Below are 18,051 nucleotides of genomic sequence, written 5' to 3' on the forward strand. Positions count from 1 at the left end.
TAATTTCAGATATTCAATAATCTATTCAGCTTTGCCAGGAAGGGAGGGGGATATGAGTCATAAGAGGGCCAATGAGAGCTGCAGAGCTGGAGGGGGGGGGGAGTCATAAGAGGGCCAATGAGAGCTTCAGAGCTGGAGGTGTGCCGTGTGTGTGTGTGTGTGTGTGTGTGTGTGTGTATGAATCCAGGAAGTGAACAGGTAGTAGCTTCAGCTGCCCACAGTTAAAATGGCTGCAGCCAGATACAGTGGAGGGAGATTTCTGCAGCCTATTTGGCATGTACAGAATCACAGTATATATAAAATAATATGCAAAGTGGTTGGAGGGAAGCTTCATAATGGCCAAGATTGTTTTATTTCAAATTATGTGAGCGGACTGCAGTACCTCTTTAACAGGCTGAACTTAGAAGCTGATTGGCTGCCATGCACGGCGGCACCAGATTTTGCACGCTCCAGTTTTAGTAAATCTCCCCCATAGTGTCCCCTGATTGGACTAAGATCCAGTAATTAATAACGTTCACATGTGTTTTATCTTAAATTCAAAAATGAATCGTTTTATTAAACATTATTAAAATTCATCAAAAATAAATAAAAATTTTGTGAAGAATTAAAATTCTTGCTTTATGGGGTTCTTCTTTAAAATATCCTAAATGACAATATAAATGTAAAATGTGAGATTTTTTTTTATTATTATTTGGCATGGAGCTGTTTTATTTTCTTTTCTTTTTGTGTGTCAATATTTTTTATTTCTTTTTTTCTTCCTTCAATATTTTTGTTATTTTTTTTCTGTGCAGTGTTTTCTATTTATTGGGGAGTTAGCAGGATTCTGTCATTGAAATGCAGATCTGTTGTCTGTCGTTTGTTCAAGTATATCTGTGTGCAGTTTCAACTGTTTTAGCTGCATAATAAAGTTCTATAGGACTAACATTCTTGTGTTTTTTTTTTTTTTTTTCTCAATAATCTGATTTAAGATTTTAAGTGCTAAACTGTTAATAAAATACCATGATGACCAACGTCGTATCTATTTGTAATATATAAGGGGATCCAACCTTTGCACACTTTATGTAAACGTGATAAGAAAAGGGTTTGGCTGGAGTTCCACTTAAAAGTAGTTCTAAAGTCGAAACTTTTTTTCTTTTTTTTTTTTACTTTAGTGAATTCTCTGCATTAAAAATGGTTGTAAATAGACATGCGCACCGCCAAAAAATTTGTTCGTTTTTGTTTCATTTTTATAAATTTTTTTCCGGGTCTCTTTATGATCGAAATTAGTTATTTTGAATAAATTCGTAACTTCGAAAAAAAATTTAATTCCTTATGTTCCATTCGTTTAAATGCGTTTTTTGCGTAAATTCGAACATTCGCAAATTCCTAAGTTTGAAACTTCAAAAGTTCCGAAGTTCGGAAATCCAAAATAAATAATAACTAACTAATAATAATTATTAGATTTATAGGTATTGGAATTTCCTTTCAAATTTGGCCGTTTATGAATGGAACGAATATAAATTTAACCAAAGTTATGAATTATCCAAAATAAGGAATGCCGCATCCAAACAAATGGAACTAATAAATATTAATAAATAATAATACGTTTTTATTATTATTTTTATTTATTAAACCAATGGAATTGAACTAATAAATATGAATAATAATAATAATAATACGTTTTTATTATTATTTATTAATATTTTTTGTTACATTCTATTCGTTTAGATGCGGCATTCATTATTTCAGATAATTCATAACTTCAGCCAAATTTGAAAGGAAATACCAATAATTTACCTAATAATCTACCTTCCAATACCTATAATTTAATAGTTAGTAATAGTTATTATTAGTTAGTTGTTATTTCGGATTTTTGTTCTTATTTTGGAATTTACAAAACTTCAAATTTTACAAATTTTGGGAAAAATTCGTTAAATGGGTTTTCGTTAATTAGAATATTTCCGAATTAACTATTTTTATTTTTTTTAATTTGTCAAAAAACAAATTCGGAACGGAACGAAATTGCACATGTCTAGTTGTAAAGTCTCCTTTTTTTTTTCTCTCTATAAAAATAACACTGCTCGGTTGCAGTGGATTTGCACAGAGCAGCCCTGATCCTCCTCTTCTTGGGTCCCATGGCTGGAGCCCCTGGCCCCTCCCACCTGTTGGATGCCCCCACAGTAAGCAGCTTGCTATGGGGACACCCGAGCTGAGTCACCGCTCCCAGTGCCCATTCAGACTGCTGTTCCGCCCCCGCCCCCTCTCTCTCTCTCTCCTGGTTGGCTAACTGACTTTGACAGCAGCTGTATCTCAGCCAATCCAGGAGGGAGTGTCCCGGATGGCTGAGACACTCGTGGACAGAGATGGGGCTCAGGTAAGTATTGGGGGGGGCTGCTGCACACAGAAGGATTTTTATCTTAACCACTTAAGGACCGCCGCATGCCGATGTAGGTCCCTACTTTGAGGACGGATATCGTTGTTATGGCAGCAGCTAGATGCCATAACCCCGGTATCCCTGCGTTCGGCTGGCGGTCCGGTACATGATAAAAGTGTTCTCTGCAGCAGATTTGCCGCAAGATCACTTTTCTCAGCGGCGGGAGAAGGCTCTCCCCCACGCGATCCAGTGCCCTCCATCGCTTACTGGAGCCGTCGGCAGCGGCGGAGGCGATCGAATCCTTCCTGTGGCTGTGCATGGAGAGGAGGGAGGGGAAGATGCCCCCCCCCCCCTCCCGTCTCCATGACACTGCAGGGCGGAAGCCACGTCAAAACTTCATTTCCCCCCCCCCCCATACCTCTTAAAGGGCCTTTTTTTTCTTTTCTTTTTTTTATGTTTTTTTTTTTTTTTTTTTTTATTGCATTTTAGTGTAAATATGAGAGGTGAGGTCTTTTTGACCCCCCAGATCTCATATTTAAGAGGACCTGTCATGCTTTTTTTCTATTACAAGGGATGTTTACATTCCTTGTAATAGGAATAAAAGTGACACAATTTTTTTTTTTTTTTTAAACGGTGTAAAAAAAATAAATAAAAGGTAAAATAAATAAGAAAAAAAATATATATTTTTTTAAAGGCGCCCCGTCCTGCCAAGCTTGCGTGTAGAAGCGAGCGCCTACGTGAGCAGCGCCCGCATATGAAAGTGGTGTTCAAACCAGAGAGCAATAATTCTAGCCCTAGACATCCTCTATAACTCAAAACTGGTAATCTGTATAATTTTTTAAATGTCGCCTATGGAGATTTTTAAGGGTAAATCTTTGTCGCCATTTCACCAGCGGGCGCAATTTTGAAGCGTGACATGTTGGGTATCAATTTACGCGGCATAACATCATCTTTTACAATATAAAAAAAAATTGGTCCAACTTTACTGTTGCCCTATTTTTTAATTCAAAAAAGTGTATTTAAAAAAAAAAAAAGTGTGCTTGCAAGACCGCTGGTCAAATACGGTGTGGCAGAAATTATTGCAACGACCGCCATTTTATTCTCTAGGGTGTTAGAAAATTTTTTTTATAATGTTTGGGGGTTCTAAGTAATTTTCTAGGCAAAAAAACTATTTTTAACTTGTAAACAACACATCTAAAAAATGCATTAAGATAAAAAAAAAAAAAAAAAACCTTCTGACTTTGTAAAAAAAAAAAACCTTACAATAGCAGTGCTCCCCTCCCCCACACTTACGTAGAACCTGTATGGATCCGGCAAAGTTCTTATCCCCCCTCTCTGTGCTCTCACATGCTTGGCTGAAAGCAATTCAAGCCATTGGCTCCTGCTGCTGTCAATCAAATCATAAAAGAGGAGGGTGCGGGGGGGGGGGGGGGGGGCGAGGCTGAGCCACGCTGTGAACGTCTATGAGCACACACAGCCCGGATCTGGATTGAGCTCGCACATGTGCCCCTTAGCAAACAGCTGGCTATGGGGGAGGGGGGGCACACAAAAAAAGAGGAGGAGCCAAGTGTGCCTGTGGGAGGAGGGGGGTCCCAAAAAAAGAGGCTTAGGGTCACTCTGTGCAAAAACATGAAAAAAAAAAGCCCTTTAAGTGATTGTAAAGGACATTTTATTTTTTATTTTTATTAGCAAACATCTCTATACTTACCTGCTCTGTGGAATGGAATTGCACAGAGCAGCCCCGAATCTCCACTTCCTGGGTCCCCCACCGACGCTCCCAGCTGCTTTCCGTGGGGAGGCACTCGTGTTTGCTCGCTCCCGAGGGCTGCAGCTGCATCCCTGGATCCCATGTCACTGGAGTTGATTGACAGTGTTGGGAGCCAACGGCTCCCGCTGCTATCAATCTGTCCAATGAGGAGGGAGACATCAGCGAGAGCCGCTGCACTTGTGCACGTCACGGGATCGGATCGGGCTCAGGTAAGCATAAAGGGGGGGGGGGGGGGTAATCCTGCAGCAGAGAAGGTTTTTTTTTTTTACCTTAATGTATAGAATGCATGTAATGGGTATTGCTGTGTATTTATGAGATGTTCCTCTCGCATAGGAGCAGGAGGAGGCGGCACGGTTGTCCACCATGCCGGCATGGCGGAGAGAGATCCTGAGGAAGAAGCTGGAGGAAGAGAAGTAAGAAGTCATTGCAATGGAATTTCACACTGAGAATTTTTTTATTTTTTTTCCATTCTCTACAGTATTTAACAATTATTTTTTTCTCTCTCTTTCCTTCAACGTTGCGTGCGACAGAGAACATAAGCGGTGAGTGCCAATCAACTGGCTGGAAGTCAGTCCAATGTGTTTTCAGGCACTGGGGGGGGGGGGGGTCGAAGGTGTCAAAAGGCTTGGTGTGGGAGTATTGGGGCAGCCATTCATGCTATCCTCCTACAACCCAAACCATACTATACCGGTACTTTTTATAGAAAATAAAAAACAAAGAAGGAAAAAGATCAAATTGAAAATTTACCAATGTTTAATAAATACAAAAAAAAGAAAGAAAAAAAAAAAAAGGACAATACACAAGACATCAATAATAAAATCATAATACACCCCAGAGTGTTTGGCATTTACAAATACTCAAAAAAGAGTTTAGTTTCTGGTGGCGTACAAAGGGCTCCTCTACTAGTTTCGCACACCAACCGCTTCTTCAGGAGGATATCTAAATAGATTGTAACAAACAATATACAAGTCATTAGCAATCAACCAATTGATGTATAGAAAAAAATGGAAACATCGTTTAAGCAAAAATGCATTATCACATAAAGAGAATATGGAAATCAACTCACCCAAAATTCAAAGAGAGGCAAAATTAGAGAGATAGCAGGTAGATGGAACCCTATATTCCCCCTACGGCTGACATGGGGGATTGGTAAACATAGCTCTGGTAAAAATAGAATAAATACTCAAGCGAAGGTAAGAAAAAAAAAAAAATCTTTTAAATTATCACCCCTGCCAGTTAGCAAGGACTTACCAATTCTCATAAATAAATAAATAAATATATATATATATATATATATATCCGATGGCAATGTATATCACTCAAATGGATTCAATAGCGTAAAGTTGTGGGTAAATCAATCAGTGTAGTAGTAAGGGGCAAAGCACCATTGCATCTAGGGATAAATAAATAAAAAAATAGCCAATTCATAAGGCGATAGTAATAAAATGATGTGTCTGGAAAGGAATCTCTCAAGTAGTATATTACCTGGTAGGATTTGAGTATGCTTTGCAGCCACAAGAGCTATTCGTTCACCCTGCCCAGATGCATCGGGCGAATGACCGCTGTTATATGGGCTCCCCGACATGCGTCACGTCAGGCACGCCCGCCGGCGGGAAGTCGGTGGCGTCTGACGTCACGCAGTCAGCGCCTCCACACTGCGCAAGTGCAGTGTAGGGAGACACTGCAGCGGAAGTGCGCAGGACAGAATGGGAAAAAAAAAGGCACCGGAACTAACCCTAGAAGCTGTGGGAAAGGAACAACTCCATCCCAAAGCCAGGAGGAGCACATGTCCGCCGAAGGGGGGAAATCAACCGAGGGGTTCCAATGGGGGTCGAAAGTGTGATGAAATAGAGTCATAGATATATACACATGGGCCGTCTTTCACAAGCGGTAAAAGGGCCCAGCCATTGTTGTGGGGCCCAAAGCAGCTGAGCTGCCCCTTAAACCCACGCTGCCCACATGTAGTTGATAATTGGATTTGGCTATCACTTGGGAGATGAGGGCGGAATTGAATGTTGGGGGGGCACTGGTGACTGGTTGGGTGTTGTGTCTGAAGCCTGCGTGGTGATCGGCCACCTCGGTAAGGTAAACCTTGTCTAGGGAGAGAGCGCCTGTCAGTCCCGGGGCACAGTCACCCCAACCCCTCATCCTCATTATGTCCACCAAGCCATCGGCCCACTAAAGAACTTCTTGGCTGGAGGGTCCGGCGGGTCTGCCTGGTGTTTGCCCGACATCCTCTGGACACTATCCTAGGGAGGCAACTGGAGGGGGGGGGGCGCAGGGGTTCTGTGGAGGGAGGGGTCCTGTGTAATGAATGGGTAGGATGGGGGGGTCCTATGTAATGATGGGAGTAGTATGGGGTAGGGGTCCTGTGTAATGATGGGGATAATATGTGATTGGGGGGGGGGGTCTGTGTAATGATGGGAATAATATGTGGTGGGGGGTCTGTGCAATGATGGGAGTACTATGGAGGAAGGGATCCTGTGTAATGATGGGGGTAGTATGGGGTAGGGGTCCTGTGTAATGAAGGGGTAGGATGGGGGGGGGGGTCCTATGTAATGATTGGAGTAGTATGGGGTAGGGGTCCTGTGTAATGATGGGGACAATATGTGATGGGGGGGGTCTGTGTAATGATGGGAATAATATGTGGTGGGGGGTCTGTGTAATGATGGGAGTAGTATGGGGGAAGGGGTCCTTTGTAATAATAGGGGTAGTAGGGGGGAGGGTCCCTGTGTAGTGAAGGGGTAGTATAGGGGAGGGGGGCCTGTGTAATGATGGAGAAGGGGGGTCCTGTGTTATGATGGGGATAGTATGGGGTGGGGGGGGCTGCGTAATGATGGGGCTAGTATGGGGATGGAGGCCTATGTAATTATGGGGTACTATGGAGGAAGGGGGTCCTGTGTAATGATGGGAGTACTATGGAGGAGGGGGGTCCATTGTAAAAATGGGGGTAGTAGGGGGGAGGGGTCCTGTGCAGTGAAGGGGTAATATAGGGGAGGGGGTCCTGTATAAATTATGGGAGTTTGTTTTTTGTTTTTTAAGTCTGTGTGTGGGATTTATTTTTGGGGGGGGGGATGTTGCGGTGGAGAGTGAATGTTTGCCCAGAGTCAAATCAATATGAAAGACGGCCCTGGATATACATGTAATAGAGATCTGTTTGTTAATAATTTTATCAGTAGGAGTTCAGGAACGTTCTAAGTTTGGATTATTGTAGTGCCAAGGGTCTAGTCAATGATTTACCGTCACTAATGTACACTGATCACTATTTGCACAATACCAATATTGCCACAAATGATGAGGATAAACAAAAAACATGAATTGTGGGACTCGTAACGTAGATGATCTCTCCAAGAAATGTCATTTATACAAATATCGGTAAAAACCAATCCAGTACCCAGAGGGGGGGGGGGGTTGTTTGTTTTCTTCTCAGAAAAGCGGAATTACTCTTTAATTGAATTCCCAGTTGTATTTTGTCATCTTTGCCGTCACAATTTTACCAGCTCCCCTTCTTTTTGCTGTATTTCAGGAAAGAACAAGAAAAGGTAAAGAAAGAAGAGGCGGCTCGAGAGAAAGAGCAGTCGGAAAAGCTGAGGACTTTGGGTTACGATGAGACCAAGTTGGCACCATGGCAAAGGCAAATTATCCTGAAGAAAGGGGACATAGCAAAACATTAGACAAAACCGATTTCTGCCCTTCGCCTCCTTCTATCTGCGTTTAGATTGTCAGCTGTTCAATAAGCGCTGCTCGCCGTTACATTTCACCGTAACGCGGCCCACTAAGGACACCATAGGTCATTGGGCTACAAGGTACCATGGTTACTCCAGATGTTACTAAGCCTTTGGAGAGTGTTTTGGCATTTCACCATCTTCCAGCTTGGGGGGGGGTATCTCTAGTCATTTGAGTATTTATAACTGTTTACATTCCAATTGTAACTTCTTTTATTATTTATTAGCTTTTGCCCCATTTTAAATGCGTTCTTGAAGGCCCACGTGGACCCCAATGGGACAAGCTTCCAATCACGTGATTGCTATAACAATGATAGTGATCACCTGATCGGGAGGCCGACTTCGCCTCCCGGAGTTAATACGTAAACTTTTATGGAAAATCTTAACTTTTTTTTAATATAAAAGAACGCATTTTACTCAAGAAGACCTCTCTGTCCCGGTGAGAAAATGGGATTAGTCTGGAAAAGTAAAAAAAACAAATTCACCCCCCCCCCCCCCACCTATTGTTGTCTCCCCGATACTAATCTGTTCCTGTGAAGCCCTCCCCCCATTTATGTAGGCACTCATGTGCTCCTGTAATTTTCTTCCAAACTTGAGACTGAGAAATGAAGTAGGACGTCTCACTTCCAGGCCCAGATTGGAAGCTTTACGTTTATGTTTTTCGTAAACTGAAAGAGAACTTTTAACGCTCCACCATCTTGTGTTTAGATCTAGTGGCCCTTCAAGTTTCAGAAAATTCATTTCCAAGCTTTGTGGATTTATTATTGCTTTCATGTCGCCCATTTTCAAAATGTACTACGTGTTAAAACCGATACATAGTATACACCCAACGCACATTCCCTGGCAAAGGACTATAGAGGTAAAAACATTGTAGGCATCTATTGCAGAATTTGTAAGCATGCAAATTAGTGGAAAGGCCGTTACCACCATTAGACGAATCCGAGGACATTAATGATTTTCACAATGTAGCCAATTATGGAGAGGACTCTGATGAAACTAGCAAACCCTCTACCCTCACCTAGTAACAAATATGGACTCCAGGCCAGCTTTTTTTCTCCAAAGGTTGCTTGGGGTTCCTTTAGCTGTGGATAGTTGACCTTCCATCTGATGGTGCCTTGCCTGCAAAGATCCGGAACCAACACCACTTACCAACATGGCCAGGCCATGTTCCAGTGTTATTTCATCAACCACTAAGACCCCTTTCACACTGGGGCGTTTTTCAGGCGCTTTAGCTTAAAAAAAAGCACCCGAAAGAAGCCTCATCTGCAATCCCAATGTAAAAGCCCCGAGTGCTTTCACACTGAGGCGCTGCGCTGGCAGGGCAGAAAAAAAAAAGTCCTGCAAGCAGCTTCTTTGCAGCGATTTTGGAGCGGTGAATACAACACTCCTAAAGCACCCCTTCCCATTGAAATCAATAGGATGGGATGCGCCTGCAAAACGCCTGAAAAGCGTCTTTGGCAGCGACGCTTTGTGGGCGCTTTTAACCCTTTATTTGGCCAATAGCAGGGGTTAAAAGCGCCCCACTAGCGCTTAAAAAACGCTGGTAAAGCACCGCTAGTTTAAGCGGCGCTTAACAAGCGTTTTTCGGGCGCTGGCAATGTGAAAGGGCTCTTAAAGCACTCGGGGCTTTCACATTGGGATTGCAGATAAGGCTTCTTTCAAGCGCTTTACAGGGGCTTTTTTTTAATGCTAAAACACCTAAAAAACGCCTGAAAAATGCCCCTGTGTGAAAGGGGTCTAAGAGAGGCATTCTGACCACCACTGTAAGGGGGCAGTATTCTATCTGATCACCAATGGAAGGAGCATTCGTCCCACTGGCCACTAATGTAAGGAACATTCTTTCCAGTGGCCACCAATGTAAAGGGCATTCTTCCCACTTGCTTCTAATGTAAAGGGCATTCTTCCCACTGTCCACCAATGTAAGGAACATTCCTCCCACTGGCCACCAATCTAAGAAGCGTTCTTCCCGCTGACCACCAATGTAAGGGGCATTCTTCCCGCTGACCACCAATGTAAGGGGCATTCTTCCCGCTGACCACCAATGTAAGGGGCATTCTTCCCGCTGACCACCAATGTAAGGGGCATTCTTCCCGCTGACCACCAATGTAAGGGGCATTCTTCCCGCTGACCACCAATGTAAGGGGCATTCTTCCCACTGACCTAATTATTTTAACAGGGGTTCCCCGAGACCTGAATATTCTTTCAAGGGTTTCCTGAGGGATTAAAGGGTGAGAGAGGCTGATCTATACCAAGCTTTTTCATCATTCTTATCCCATAGATAATTTTCAGGTCCTTACTAAAACCAAATTAATTGGGGGGTTAATGAGAAAAATGTCTCTTAAATTGGTGGTCAGTGAGAAGAATGTAACCCTTGTAGTGATGGTCAGAATGCCCTTTTATAGACAGCAAAAAATGACTATTGGTGTCTTGCGGCTGGCTCTGCCAAGTGTCAGCCAAACTAAATTCAAGGTATGGATATTTTACATATTTACATTGGTCCAGCTTTGTTGGGGGAAATGCAAAGCGATCTGTGAATGGTGCCAGCGCCAAGCGCCAACGGCCTCCCGTATTCAGAATGCAGCAGGGCAGATACTTGAAATGGGACCCAGGAGCTGGTAGAGATCACTAGAGTAGCAGTAAAGTAGCAGTGTCTACCTCAGTGATTTCCAGCTTCCAGCATCCTCATTGTCGACATTGATCCAATGTAACTCTGTAAAAATATCCATACCTGGAATTCAGCTTCAAGGAACCCCTAGCAACCTGTAGAGCAGGTTTAGGCAACCTCGGCACTCCAGCTGTGGTGAAACTACAAATCCCATCATGCCTCTGCCTATAGGAGTCATGCCTGTGATTGTCAGGGTCTTGCAATGTCTCATGGGACTTGTAGTGTAACCAAAGCTGGAGGGCTGAGATTGCTTACCCTGCTTCAGAGAGAACCCTAGACTTCTAAGGAACTCCGCTTGAGAATGGCTGTTCTAGACACATCTGGCTCTATCGCAGTGGACAGTCCACCCAGCTCTCTTCTTTTGCTAAGCGAGCGTCTCTAAGATCTGCAGCACTATACCTAGCAGTGTTCTACTGCCTTGTGTCACAGAGATATCATCAGTTACAGGCGGAAAGCCAAAACACGTTGTGCCCGCTGATACTTGTGCTTATCGTGAGAGCTTTTTTTTATCTTGCTGAGTACCACTGGTAACATGGTACGAGCTTCCTGTATGTTGGTTTCCTTACCTTCACCGCAGGCTGACTTATTGCTGCTTTGCACAATGGAAAAAACTGACTTCTGAAACTGGACAGGATCACTTACATTAGAGGCACGCAGTAGGCGAGAGTTGGGGGGAATGGGTTGGACCTGGTTATCTCTTCTGGCTGTGATATCTTCAGCAGTGGGTGAGCTTTTCGCTTGATGCCCCATGTATTGACTTGCCATTATAATTCTGCCGCCCTAAAAAAATAAATAAAAAAATAAATAAAGAAATCACTGTCTGGTGCAATAGTGCCAGATTTTTTTTTTTTTTCTATTGACCAACTATGTTGTCCTGGCTGATGACCACCACACTTGCAGAAATGATCCAGCGGTCACCCAAGAAAGGGTGTCTTGGTCTGAGGCTTATCTTGGAGCAAACAGTAGTAATCAAATATTTCTTTTTCCCATGGATGGCTGGTCACTATTAGCCACGCATTGAATGCTAGGGTGTTTAGGAATACTGCCCATCCATTTCCATATATAGGACTATGGAGGCTTAGGGTGATACGATTCTGACATCAGCTTAAAGCTGACCTCCAGCCTTCCCTTCAGTCTTGCACAGTTGTACAGACGCCAGCCCTTTACTAAAACAGCTTACTCTGATTTTACTGCACAATGTGCATTAGAAGCTGCAGCAAGTCAGATAGAGCCAGCCTCATTTCCTGGCTGGAGGATGTCCAGCATCATCTAGCCCAGTCTTTCTCAACCTTTTATACCATGGATGAACCCTTTTAATAGTTTTTAGCAGAGTTCCCCAAGACCTAAATAGTATTTCAGCTATAGCTTATGGTACATTAGCCACACAATGACCACCAATGGTCAATGAGAAAAGAGCTTCCTTGCTTTGGTGGTCAGCGTAGGGCTCCCATCTATTGAGGGACAGTGGAAGGAATGCCCTTTTACATTGGTGGTCAGTCGGAAAAATCTTCTCCTTTATGGAGAGTAAACATGACTACTGGTATCAATGGTTATTGACCTGAGAAAGGAGACTCCACTGGTCCCATTTTGGTGGTTCTGCTGAGTGGTGTTCATGCCCCAACTCTGGGGGCATCATCAGATAAAAGATTTATCCATGACTGCTCAAAGTAACCCTAGCAGCCTGTGGAGGAACCCTGGTTGAGAAAGGCTGATCTAGCCCTTTCTTCTTCCGTCCTGACCCCACTGGTTCCATTGTGGTGGTTCTGCTGAGCGATGTTGGTGCCACAACTCTGAGGGCACCATAAGGCAAAAGGTTTATCCATTACTGCTCAAGAAACCCCTAGCAAGCCTCTGCAGGAACCATGGTTGAGAAAGGCTGACCTAGCCCTTTCTTCCACTGGTACCATTGTGGTGGTTCTGCTGAGTGGTGTTGGTGCCACAACTCTGGGGGCACCATCAGGCAAAAGGTTTATCCATTACTGCTCAAGAAACCCCTAACAACATCTGCAGGAACACTGGTTAAGAAAGGCTGATCTAGCCGTTTTCTCCCCCAGTCTGCTGAGTGGTGTTGGTGCCTAAATATGGAGGCACCATCTGGCAAGAGATTTATAAGTTACTGCTTAACTTAAGGAACCCCTTCCAACCTTCAGAGGTTAAGAAAGGCTGATCTAGCTGTTTTCTCCCCAGCCTAACTCCACTGGTCCCATTTTAGTGGCTTTGCTGAGTGGTGTTGGGGCCCCAACTCTGGGCACACCATCAGTCAAGAAATTTAACCATTACTGCTTAAGGAACCCCTAGCAACCTCTGGAGGAACCCTGGTTAAGAAAGGCTGATCTAGCCACTTCCTGCCCCAGCTTGACTGTCCCTGGCCCTCACCTTTTATTTATTGGATTTTAGTTCTTTCAATCGTGTGGGCTTGTGTAGCATATCTAGGCAGTCTGCTTGTAAATGCAGCCTCCTAGGAATGCCCACTCTTCCAGATTGACATCCACCCATTGAGACATTTTGATATTTGCATTCCTCCTCCCAAGAGCCAACCCACTGCCTGCATCAGGGAATGGTGAAAACCCATCATTTTTTTTTTGCGGTCTGTGTTGCATTAGGGAGAATTTCCTTCACCTTCTATCTTACACACACACCAGGAAGTGAGAGAAAATCTCTACAATGAAGGGGATCGGGCTCTTAGACAGTTTTCGCTTGGCGTACTTCAAGCTATAAAGGAGCTGTTTGTGGCCCAAGGGTTGCATTTGATAAGGGTTGTCTGACAAGTGCTCAGAGGTGGGTAGGGGGAGGAACCAGGAAACGGTGCCCAGAGGTGGGTAGGGGGAGGAACCAGGGAACGGTGCCCAGAGGTGGGTAGGGGGAGGAACCAGGGAACGGTGCCCAGAGGTGGGTAGGGGGAGGAACCAGGGAACGGTGCCCAGAGGTGGGTAGGGGGAGGAACCAGGGAACGGTGCCCAGAGGTGGGTAGGGGGAGGAACCAGGGAACGGTGCCCAGAGGTGGGTAGGGGGAGGAACCAGGGAACGGTGCCCAGAGGTGGGTAGGGGGAGGAACCAGGGAACGGTGCCCAGAGGTGGGTAGGGGGAGGAACCAGGGAACGGTGCCCAGAGGTGGGTAGGGGGAGGAACCAGGGAACGGTGCCCAGAGGTGGGTAGGGGGAGGAACCAGGAAACGGTGCCCAGAGGTGGGTAAGGGGAGGAACCAGGGAACGGTGCCCAGAGGTGGGTAGGGGGGGGGGAGAACCAGGGAACGGTGCTCAGATATTGGTAGGGGGGGGACCAGGGAACGGTGCTCAGATGTTGGTAGGGGGAGGAACCAGGGAATGGTGCTGAAAAAATGGTGGGTAGGGGGAGGAACCAAGGAACGGTGCTCAGAGGTGGGTAGGGGGGGAACCAAGGAACGGTGCTCAGAGGTGGGTAGGGGGAGGAACCAAGGAACGGTGCTCAGAGGTGGGTAGGGGGAGGAACCAGGGAACGGTGCCCAGAGGTGGGTAAGGGGAGGAACCAGGGAACGGTGCCCAGAGGTGGGTAGGGGGAGGAACCAGGGAACGGTGCCCAGAGGTGGGTAAGGGGAAGAACCAGGGAACGGTGCCCAGAGGTGGGTAGGGGGGGGGAACCAGGGAACGGTGCTCAGATGTTGGTAGGGGGGGGAACCAGGGAACGGTGCTCAGATGTTGGTAGGGGGAGGAACCAGGGAACGGTGCTCAAAGGTGGGTAGGGGGAGGAACCAAGGAACGGTGCTCAGAGGTGGGTAGGGGGAGGAACCAAGGAACGGTGCTCAGAGGTGGGTAGGGGGAGGAACCAAGGAACGGTGCTCAGAGGTGGGTAGGGGGAGGAACCAAGGAACGGTGCTCAGAGGTGGGTAGGGGGAGGAACCGAGGAACGGTGCTCAGAGGTGGGTAGGGGGAGGAACCGAGGAACGGTGCTCAGAGGTGGGTAGGGAGCGGAAACAAAGGGTAACTCAGAAAAGGGGGCTGGGTATCGGCACCTATTCTTTGTGAAAATAAAAAGCCCTGTGAATTCCTATCGCTGTTGTTACTTAGAGAGGAGGGGGAGGGGAAATCTCCCATCAGGCACTACTCCTAAAGATTTATATAAATGGGCTTTGGGGTCCATTCACATCATTTGTGGTGTGTTACTACATCAGCACTCTGCAGTTCCATTCATTTTCAAGTCCCCCCCCCCTCCCCCCATACATCATGGTGACTTATATGCATTATGAGGTGCCATTGTCCGAAAAATGGCGCTTGTCAATTGGTGGCCAGTTCAAAAAAAAATATATAATCCCTGTAGGATAACAGCACAGGTTAGCGTGACACAACGTGGGCCATTAAAGTGTATTTCCACTGAGATAACACCGACTTTATTTGTTATATGTTCTCATTCACATTGCATGACTTAAGGAAAAAAAAAAAATTAAAAATTTCTGCTTACCTTTTTTTTATACTTGCTCCAGTGTAGACTAGAATTGACCCCATTTCTAACAACTGGGTTAAAGTGTCTAGAAACTGGTCTTCATCTTCTGTTAAGGAGGGGGGGGGGGGGGGCGCTGGGCGTGTCCCTCTGTCATTGGGGACAGATTGAGTTTCCTCTCCTTCCGTATTATTCAGAAAAGCTTGGCGTCTGCCCAAGGCCTGCTCCAAAAGAACTAGAAAAGGTATCAAAAATTATATTTTTAGGTATCATTTCCGAATAGGAAGAAATAACAAAAGTGGTTTTCTTGAATTTGACTTCAAAAAGTGCAGATCTCTATTGGTTATAGTGTGGGTGCTTCTAATTAGAGAAAAGTGCAAATACACTTTAAAAAAAAAATATATAAAATAAAATATGATAGCTGATTGATGTAAACAATGCTCCAACTTCCTTCCCTAAAAAAAAAAAAAAAAAAAAAAAAAAATAAGAATTTGGATCGCCTTTACTAACTGTGCATTTCATTTAATGTCTATGGAAATATGTAGGAATTTTTTGAATACTGTATATAAAGACAGCATACATCAATGTTTAATGAATGTTAGGTATTAGATAGTATCCGATGTGCTGGGTGTATGATCTCTTTTTTTTTTTAAAACATGTATTTTAAACTTGAGAGAAAACATGGAGACAAATGATAAAAAAATATATATAAATATATATATATATATATATATATATATATATATATATATATATATATATATATATATATATATAAGATATTTGCTTTATAAACTATATATCTAACACACACAGATGCCATACTTGTCATTGCCATGTTAGCAAATATTTTCTATACATTGTCATGTTTTTCCTGCATCCTTCTAGCACAGTTTGGCATAAATATACATAAATATATATATAAAATATAAAACAGATCTATATTGTTTAAAAAGCTACAGAAATAAATCTATATAGTATGTTTTCAAATGTATGATGTGTGCCTTACTTTCAAGTGCATTTACTTATTATTACACATAGAAAACATTTTTTTTTCTGTGTTGGCTGAAGGTTAGGCTCAAATGACAGCTTTTATCACTGCTCTGGGATCCTCGTGGGAGGGGCTCCTAAGCTATTGTTATTACTCACATGAACATATTCTTCATATATTCCTATTGAGCAGGGGGTAGGGAACTTCAGCTCTCCAGCTGTTTTGAAACTACAAATCCCATCATGCCTCTGCCTCTAGGAGTCATGCCTGTGATTGTTAGGGTCTTGCAATGTCTCATGGGACTTGTAGTTTCAAAACAGCTGGAGAGCCGAGGTTCCCTACCCCCGCATGGAGGCTGCAATAGAGGCTGCAGAACACAGCAATGGTGCATTGTACATCATTGGATTGTCCATATTATATATACACTGTATATTGAGAACTCACCTATAGTAAAGGTCTCCAAACTTTTCAGTAGGAGGGCCACATTGTATATTTTACCATTATTTGCAGGCTGAAAAAACACTTTATATTGGGGTCCCTATTGGGTCATCTTTTAAAATAGGGTCCCCATCATAGTCCCTTATGAATCAGGGTCCCCGTTAGAGTCCCTCCCTTAATCAGGGTCACCATCATAGTTCCTCATGCATCAGGGTCCCATTCGCAAGAGTCTACAAACTTTTCCTTATGAGGGCAAACTTTTACCATTATTTGTGGGCTGAATAAAATCTTTACGTTGGGGTCTCCATCATAGTTCCCCATACATCAGGGTCCCCGTCATAGTGCCTCATACATCAAGGTCCCCATTAGAGTCACTACCTTACATCAGGCTCTCCAATCATAGTCCCTCATACAGCAGGCTCTCCATTAGAGTCCCTCTAAATACATCATGGTCCTCATCATAGTCCCTCACGCATCAGGGTCCCCATTAGCAAGAGTCTACAAACTTTTCAGTATGAGGGCCAAATTGTATATTTTACCATTATTTGTGGGTTGAAAAAAATCTTTATATTGGGGTCCCCATCATAGTCCCTCATACATCAGTGTCCCATCTTACACTAGGGGCCCAACTCTTGCTTGAAAGTCCCAATCATAGTGTCCATTACATTGGGGTCCCCATCCAATTTTCCCCTTGGGGGAGAGGTTGAAGCAGAGCCCAAAGACAGCTTCTGCTGAACTTTATCCTCCATTTGTATACATTGGGGATATGCCACGGACTTTAGCTGTTGGCTGGATGTGGCCTGCTAGCCATGGTTTGGAGACCCTGCTTAGACTATAGAATTTTCAGACAGGCTCCAAAAAAGTTTTAGGGGAATTATCCCCCCATCTAATGTGGTGCAGGACAGGGGTAAGGAGAGGGTGAAGTGGCAATTTCCCCCATGGTGATCCTGGACAGTTCTCTTCTGTTTTGGTTGGAGTTGCACTCTAAAGTGACTGTCGCAAAGGTAAAAAATGTTAAAAAGCACCACCTAGCAGGACTTGCCTGTCCCACCACCCACCCCGATGATCTCTGCTCTGTTTAAAGCAACAGCCTCTAGTAGGATCCTCGCATCTGACACTTCTAGGAGCGTCTGATGCCTGTGGCTCCTTCCACTGAACTCTGTCACTGATAGGTCCTTTGAGGGTGATGGGAAGAACCACAGGGCTCAGCGGGGGGGGGGGGGGGACTAGGCACACACCTAGATGTATAGCTCTCTAAGCCCTCGTACACACGGTCGGACATTCTGACGGAAAATGTCCGATTGGACCGCGTTGTCGAATAATCCGACTGTGTGTGGGCTCCATTGGACTGTTTCCGTCCGAATATCCGACCGACAGTTTTAGAGCTGGGCTATACAATTTTCCGACAACATGATCCGATCGGACTTTGTTCCGATCCTTTGTAGAGAATTCCGATCGGACAAAGTGCCACGCATGGTCAGATCAAATTAAGAGACCAAAGCTATTGGCTACTAGCCTGAACGTAGTCCCGTCGTAATGAAATAGTGTCATCACGTTACGAACGATCGGATATTCCGACAACTTTGTCCGACCGTGTGTATGCAACACCGGTTTCAGACAAAATCCGATGGATTTTGTTGTCGGGGGCTAAGAGTGCAGATTGGAGAAACATTTTTTAACTGAGGCATAGTCACCATA

General features: G+C 44.4%; 1 protein-coding gene across 1 annotated transcript in view; it reads left to right on the plus strand.

Annotated features, from left to right (window-relative positions):
- ESPN (espin) overlaps positions 1-8,312 on the plus strand; it is a 347,402-nt gene extending 339,090 nt beyond the window's left edge. Inside the window, 3 exon segments of the mRNA XM_077458332.1 lie at positions 4,455-4,534; positions 4,652-4,663; positions 7,648-8,312. Of these exon segments, the coding sequence (XP_077314458.1) occupies positions 4,455-4,534; positions 4,652-4,663; positions 7,648-7,795 (240 nt within the window). The 3' untranslated portion in view covers positions 7,796-8,312.
- Positions 8,313-18,051: the final 9,739 nt, after the last annotated feature.

The sequence above is a fragment of the Lithobates pipiens genome, unplaced genomic scaffold (assembly GCF_037356315.1).
Source record: "Lithobates pipiens isolate NorthernLeopardFrog02 unplaced genomic scaffold, aLitPip1_a1.2 Scaffold_27, whole genome shotgun sequence".
In the NCBI taxonomy this organism is placed as follows: Eukaryota; Metazoa; Chordata; class Amphibia; order Anura; family Ranidae; genus Lithobates; species Lithobates pipiens.